This window comes from Asparagus officinalis, chromosome 1 (assembly GCF_001876935.1).
Source record: "Asparagus officinalis chromosome 1, Aspof.V1, whole genome shotgun sequence".
NCBI classification, from domain to species: Eukaryota; Viridiplantae; Streptophyta; class Magnoliopsida; order Asparagales; family Asparagaceae; genus Asparagus; species Asparagus officinalis.
In genome coordinates, this window is record NC_033794.1 from 60,799,857 (window position 1) to 60,807,822 (window position 7,966).

The window sequence follows — 7,966 nt, forward strand, 5'->3', positions numbered from 1 at the left end:
AAATACAGTTTAGTAAGTGAGGGGGAAGGATTGGGGAGGTTACTATCCTAACCATCCTAAAATTGTGGTCGTTTAGATTCTTTTAATAAGTGAGGGGGAAGTATTGAGAGAGTTAAAAAAATTGTAAATTTCTTCACTTTCTTAGCCTTCCTAAAGTGGACGAATTAGAAGAGGAGGGATATGATTTTAAGTGAATTGCTCATTTTCCTTCCTATTTTCTACTCTAATAAGAAGAAGCGGAATCGTCGGAACAACTCAAGACATCTGTACCTCCATTAATCTCACTGATTCTTGGTCTTCCATTAGAGATCAAATCAGGGGGGAAAAACGAAAAAAAAGAGAAGAAATTACGGGAAATTATGCACAGGAAAGAAAAAATTAATATAGAATAGAGTAAATTACTCATTACCCACTTCTCTATATTTCAATTATACTACATACCCTCGGATCATTTATTACCACTTGGCTCCTCTCAACTCGTGGACGAGAAGGGTGTTGCTTGCAATTTATGGGAATGATCAGACGTATATAGAGTTCAAATTGGAAAGTGTTTTGTAACATATGCTAGTGATGGAATTTTCATATGGACGTGGCTATATAATAATTTTGAAATTAGTTTTCTTTTAGGGATAAAAAATCGCAAAAGAGTTTTAGATTTATTTTAAATCGAATTGTAGACAACAATAGATTTCTTTTGGTATTTTTATATGATTTTTTAAAATTGTCTAGTAGCATTGTTTACAAGGTTTTGTAAACAAGAATTATTTTTGTGAATAATGTGTAGGAAGTTTGATACGTGAAGCTTCAATCAGTAAAAGATGTATCATTTGGCAATCATCATAATTACGAATTTCCTTGAAATTATGATGAAATCAACATTTTAACCCTGTCCTATTCTTAAAATTTTAGCAAATTGATAGATAAAATGACTGTTTGACACTCATCACCTCAATCACAAAACAAGCATAGAAAATTAAAGTCATCCAGAAAGCAAGCAGAGCACAATTACATATCTAAACTGTTTATGAGAGATTGTCCTACAATAATATCTCCTCACAATCATCTATTCAGTTTCTTCACTTTCACTAAACAAGCCATATCTCCTCGCTGTCATCTATTCAGTTTCTTCTTCACTTCACTAAACAAGCCATAGAAACCTAGGCTGATAAGGATGATGCCCCTCTGTTCGCTGCTCGAAAGATATGAACTTTCATTGCTATCCTTTTTCTGTCCTTTAGAAGCTCGAAGACACACGCATCTCCCTCGTCCAAACTATTGTCGCGGACAAAATTCCGCCACCTTCCAATGATACGGGATGAAGTTTCAGTGACACAGTAGTTAACCTTCCACTCTTTCTTCATCCCTGGGATACGGAGAATGATCTCTTGGTTTTCTCGAGGGAGAAACTCCATAGCAAAATCTGGGGGCATTAACTGCATACAGGCATAGATGTCATAAATCAATTGCAATCTCATAAATAGAATCTTCAACGAACTAAAAGTTGGCGTTCAACAAAAATTATCCAAAACTCGGTATGACTTCCTGAAATTTGGTTTCTCGCATACCTCTCTGTACAAGTTATCCCCCATGTGATCTATGCTCACTCTTTCTTTCTCATAGAGTCATAATAAAATTTACACGAATCAGTAATTTCAGGACAAGAAACAAAGGACTTTGCGAGCATCTTTACATGAATCAGTTAATTCGAGACCACTATTGGTCAAAAGAAAGCTAAAATAAGTAGGGTATGATATCAAGTACGCCTGAAACAAAACGATCATAATAACAGGCTATCTAAGTTAGTAAATCACACTGTTAAACTTGATATATAATCCCTACGATTGCAATTGCTTGGAGGATTCTTGTCTGCACATTGAAGTTATGGTTAATTGTGACAGATTCCAGAAAATGAAAGATGTGGCAATGACATCCATGTTTCTCAATTATCCACATTTCGCGAAATTGGACGAAAATGATAGACGCAGAAATGAGACTTGCATTTCAAAATTATCCACATTTCACAAAATTGGATCTTTTCTGTTTTGAGATATATAGAAAATAGGTAACAATGTGAATTCATAATACAGATTAGAGTTGTTTGTGCATTTCTTATTAAATTTTAGCTGTTGGGTATGTTCGAGTGTGCATTCGTTCATTTTTTAGTATGTCAAATAGTAAACTTATAATTTTTGGATGAAGCTTTACTCAACTCTCAATATAAAACCACAAAGGAGATGTTCACATAAGGATTCAAATTAATAAGCACAAGTTATACAGGATTTGCTTGGCTAACGTCGTTTATCTATCAACATTAAGGTCTATGCTCACCTAATATAGTCCAAAAGAAATAGTACTGAAGAAATCAAGTAACAAATAGAAATCCTAGACACCCATCATAATAATTCACTAGAAAGGTCATGCATTTGCTGTAGGACTTACCAATTGGAATTGACTGCCGACATTATAACTTTTCATCACCGTTAAAAACGATGGGCTATTAGTCTCAAATGTATTAGCCTGCTCCACTGCAGCTCTCCTTTCTTCACGAGTTGCAGCCCTCCGTGCTGGATTCCTGTTTTCTGAACAGTTTCCATGCAAACTTGCACCAAACTGTTCCTGTTTTGGAGACGGAATATCTTTCCCTGATTAATATTTAACAGAAGCAACATAAGAAATCTAGATATAAACAACATTTGACTAGATATAAATTATAAACAACAATCAAAGTACTTTGATGTGGGCAAGATTTTAGGTAGGGTTAAAGATGTCACTAATAGTTTTCAAGAGCAGTTGTCAATTTTTATTCATTTTAAAGAAAAAGAAGATCAAAATGCTTACTTTTTTTAGTTTCCCTCCTGGAACAGCTTGGGTCTCCCCTCTGACAATTAGGGCTACTGGTAAAACTACAATCAAAGTCATCATCATCTGCTTCTGCACTTGGTTCTAGAGTTTTCTGAGAGGAGTCCTCTTTATCGACTTGTTCCACACTGTGATCATTCTCGGCAAAATACGTAGACTCCCTCTCACAATTGTTGGAATCGAAGATCAGGACACTAAAACATGAATCTCCTTCATACTTAAAAATGAGGATATCATTGTCCTCTAAGCTATGCGCTTCTGCAAATGCCTTCCAGCCACACTGAAGGAAATGTCTTCCTGCCCTCTTCACCCTTCCTACTTGCCATATTTTACCACTAGGCCCCTTCAAGCTGATGACTTCAGATAAAGTTTCCCTAAATCGACTCATGAACTTTTCGGGTATGATCTACAAGCAGGAAATTGTTAAACATACATCAACAAGAGGAACTTGTATAATTTTCTAGAGGGAAAATAAGGCTTAGCCCATAATACTATAAGGAAAAGAGTAGGATACAGAAAATGTTTACATGAACATATCTTGATAACGAGAGATAAACAACAACAACACATGGTTACATTTACATATTAAGATGTGTGAACCGAAATTCTTCATTTTTGGTTATGCCCTTCTAGCATCGAACTATATGAATTATCAGAAGCTTCTGCCCGTGATAAGGAACAGAAGAGACGACAAGTAACAAAATTTAGCAATTATCTAATCATTAGAGGAGTTCTTGCTTTTATCAAGTTTTTGATGCTTGATGCAGAGTACGTTCTTTCTTTCTTTCAATTTATTTTTTGTTGACATGTATAAAAAATTTGTTACCATGTACTAGAAATTCTTTTAAGAAAACAAACATTTCCATGGAAGTTCCTTAGTTTGCATTTTGATCTAAGAAACAAATCCTCTATCTGTATAAGTTTCTTGCGTAAAACCATTTGGTTCTTTGATTTACGAACAACATAAGCACATAAATGTCATCTTTGCTTGCAGATAAGTTAATCACATGTATGAAGGAAGAAATCTAGCCCATAAAAAGTACTATGCAACATTGACTAAAATACAACTCTTGGGACTCAGTTCATGGCTTCACCCTTGGGTTTACATAGTTCATGTCTTCACTCTTGATACTCAGATCAAGGCTTCACCCTTAAAAAGCACTATGCAACATTGACTCAAATACCACTCTTGGAACTCAGTTCATGGCTTCATCCTTTATTGTGGTCCAATATTACACACATTCAAGATTGAGCTGGACTCCGGGATGGTAGCCTATGAAGGAAGGGATCTATATGTCAAGAACATATTGCTTATCTATTCTTTCTTGAGAAGAAAAATTCTGGAATGTGTTGTATTTGGTTGTCTTTTAATTCTTTTATTTTTCAGAAAAATTGTTGGCAGCTTGATTTTCTTGATTCGTATGTTCCTAATATGGTTCCCTCTGCTAACCTTCCCAGTTCTTGGGAATTTTGTTGCCTCTCATCTTGTCGTCTTAGCCTACTACATTGTGCTCAGTCACACAGTTTGATATTTGATGAAGTTTGATTAATGAAGGTCATGAATCATAGAATCAGTGGCGGATCGAGAAAATTTTTCTTAGAGGGGCAGATGCTAAGTATCGATTTACCTAAATGAAAATAAACCACTAATTTCAAAATTAGTTGAATGTAATGAGCTACTAATTTATAAATACTACACAAATTGCTTAAAAATTCAAGTTCGGGTGCAAATTATTTAGAACTTTTAGTGCAAAATGTAAATGTACAAGACTATAATACATGATTTTCTAATTGTTAGGGTGCAACTGCATCCCTAATCAACTATGTGCATCCTCCCATGCCTACAATAACGGACTAACCGAATTCATCCAGTGATACTTGCGGATGATATCTCCATAGAAAAACATCCAAGAGAAAAAAGAAACTTGAGGAAGGAAAAAATGGAGAAAAGAAACAGTGGGGTCAGTTGGAAAAAACAGATAGAAAACTCCATAAAGTATAAATGTAATTTTTCATAGTTTTTTTCTGCCTATGTTTGTTCATTGTCTCGCTTAAGTTTTCATTTGTTTGCTACCACCTACTTTTTGATGTATTAATGTTCCTTTTAGTATTGTTTATCTTATTTTGTATTTTGATTTCAATTGGTTGTCTACTTTTTGGTTAATATGCTTTTAGCTCTGATTATGTGGTTGTTGCTTGCAGTGATGTCACTGTTGCATGTGTAAAATAAAGCTATCCTCTGAAAAAATGTTCTTGGCTTTTCTTTACACGTGCAAGACAATTGTGCAAGTTTTTAAACTAATAAAGCAACTTTAGGATATTCAGGGTTTAATTTTATATTTCCTTATTTTTCAGCTTTCCTTTTCGAGTTTATTACTGAGTAAGTTTTGTAGTTCTATGACCGATATGCTATGTTGAGTGGGTAGGGTACAGGTGTCGATACCAGTATGGGTACGGGACACGGCAAATTTGTGTGGGGACATGACTATATAAATATTTATATGCACATATTATATATTGGAATGCATAATTTATATGAGACAATGATGAGAATTAAAATTCCTTTATCATTTTTATGTTTCTTCCATTATGTGGATTATAAAATGGAAAATTACTAGTTTTTGAACTAGATATCCAAATGACCCTTCATAATCATAATTTGGAACCTGACATATGCCCAATAAGTCTCAAGATGTGAATGTGCAGTGTAGGATACATGTCTAGAAAAAACATGTTTGTATAATTGAGTACATGCCCAAGTAAATACATGCATCTATGTAAGAAGTGTCCAAGGAGTTTGGTATGGGTACAGCTTCAGACTAGAAGTACCCAGGTAACATAGTTGATATGCTTTTAAGTCAACAATAAGCATTCTAGGAATAAGTAGCTGTATGTCGTAGCATCATAGTGATTGAAAATATGCATGGACAAGTTCTTTCGTTTTTAAAATCCAATACGAGGGTTTTCCTTCTAGCATATTTATGATTTATGTTTTCTTAACTTGGTTTACTGATTACAAATACTGAGCCCTTTTTTTAATGGATATTCAAACTATGATGCATGGTTTTAATTATATTTAGAATTTTGATAACTTTTAAAAACGTAGTCTAATATAATTATAGTTCTCACTAATTGGTGACTTTCTAGAAGTAGCCTGGGTATTTACATATTGAGTGCCAACTTTTGTTAGTAAGCTTTAAATGTTCTCATATATGCTTTCTACCATGACAATACCTAACCAATTCAGTATTATACCATCATAACAAAACTACCATGCAGACAGTGCATGAACAAAGTAAATATTACAAAAACTTTTCTCAAAAACATGGGATTTATTATATTTCTTCAAATCAACAATGGACAAAGAAGATTAACAACAAATAATGAGTAATTAATACCACCCACAAAACATTAAAATAGGACAAACAAAGTCCAAAATAGTTGCTTCGTTGTCGTCCTACATCTCTGTGTTTACTTAAATTTCATATCACCTCACTAAGAATTTTGTTTCTGTTACAGATACGAAATTTTACATCATGATTCATGAATATAACAACAACAACCAAGCCTTTATCTCAAATGTTTGGGGACAACTACATGAATCATATTTTTTTCATTCTATTTTGTTACGGGTCATTTTCTCTGTTACGTTAGTCTTAATTATATCATTCTTAATTGTTTCTGACCAAGTCATTTTAGGTCGACCACTAGATCTCCTAGCCCCATTAACTTTAATATTATCATTTTTTTAATCGATGTACAAAGGGGTCTTCTTTGTACATGACCAAATCATCTTAATCTATTCTCTCTTATTTTATCCTCAATAGACACATCCTCTAATTTACAACGGATGCACTCATTTCTTATCCTATCTTTTAATGTATACCCACAAGACCATCACAACATTCTCATTTCTGCTACGCTTATTTTTTGACCATGTCGTTTATTAATTGCCTAACATTTTGATCCATAAAACATAGCTGGTCTTATAACCATCCTATAAAATTTTCTCTTTAGTTTCATTGGTATTCTACGATCACATAAGACTCTCAAAGCACTCCTCCATTTCAACCATCCTGATTTGATTCGATGCACAACATCATCCTCTATCTCACCATCATGCCTAATGATAAATCCTAAATAGCGAAAATGATTAGTTTTAGGTATTTTTTGGCTATCAATATGTATCACAGGCTCTCTTTCTTTTCTACTTTTACTAAAAATATATTTCATATATTATGTTTTTGTTCTACTAATTCTAAAACCTTTAGACTCAAGAGTTTGTCTCCATCTTTCTACTTTAGAAATAATGTCTCTTCTAACTTTATCAACTAATACTATATCATCAGTAAATAACATACACCATGGGATTTCATCCTGAATGTGTTTAGTAAGTTGGTCAATAACTAATGCAAAAAGAGAAGGACTTAAAGCTAACAATTGGTGTAAACCTATAGTAATAGGGAATGGTTTAGTCTCTCATTCATTAGTTTTTACTCTAGTTGCTACTCTATCATACACATCTTTAATCACATTAATATATATACTAGATACATGTTTCTTTTCTAACACCCACCATATTACTTCTCTAGGTACTCTATCATAAGTTTTTTCTAGATCGATAAAAATTATATGTTGATCTTTTCTCTTCTCTCTATATCTCTCCATCAACCGTCCCAAAATATGTATAGGTTCCATAGTTGACCTCCCAGGCATAAAACCAACTTGATTTTTAGATATACATATCTCTTTTCTTAGTCTTTGCTCAATTATCCTCTCCCAAAATTTCATAGTTTGACTCATGAGTTTTATATCTCGATAATTTTAACAAATTGTATATCACATTTATTCTTATATATCGGTATCAAAATACTAATCCTCCACTCATCCGATATTCTTTTCGTCTCGATAATCTTATTAAATAGTTTAGTTAACCAGCCTAAGCCTATATCTCTAAGATATTTCCAAACTTCAATAGGGATATCATCTGGTCCTACGACTCGTCCACTGCTCATTTTCTTTAGAGCATCTTTAACATCGCTAATCCTAATTTTATGACAACATCATGATTCATGAATGAAGAACAATATATATATATATATATATA

The 7,966-nt window shown here is 33.4% G+C and overlaps 1 protein-coding gene across 2 annotated transcripts in view; it reads right to left on the bottom strand.

The window, feature by feature from the left end:
• Positions 938-7,966, bottom strand: part of LOC109824950 (B3 domain-containing protein Os12g0592300-like) — an 8,404-nt gene continuing 1,375 nt past the window's right edge. For both annotated transcript variants that reach the window (XM_020391587.1, XM_020391596.1), the window contains exons 3-5: positions 2,839-3,265; positions 2,440-2,642; positions 938-1,433 (exon numbers count right to left, since the gene is read on the bottom strand). In XM_020391587.1, coding sequence (XP_020247176.1) covers positions 1,158-1,433; positions 2,440-2,642; positions 2,839-3,265 — 906 coding nt within the window. In that variant the 3' untranslated portion in view covers positions 938-1,157. The remainder of the gene's footprint in view (positions 1,434-2,439; positions 2,643-2,838; positions 3,266-7,966) is intronic.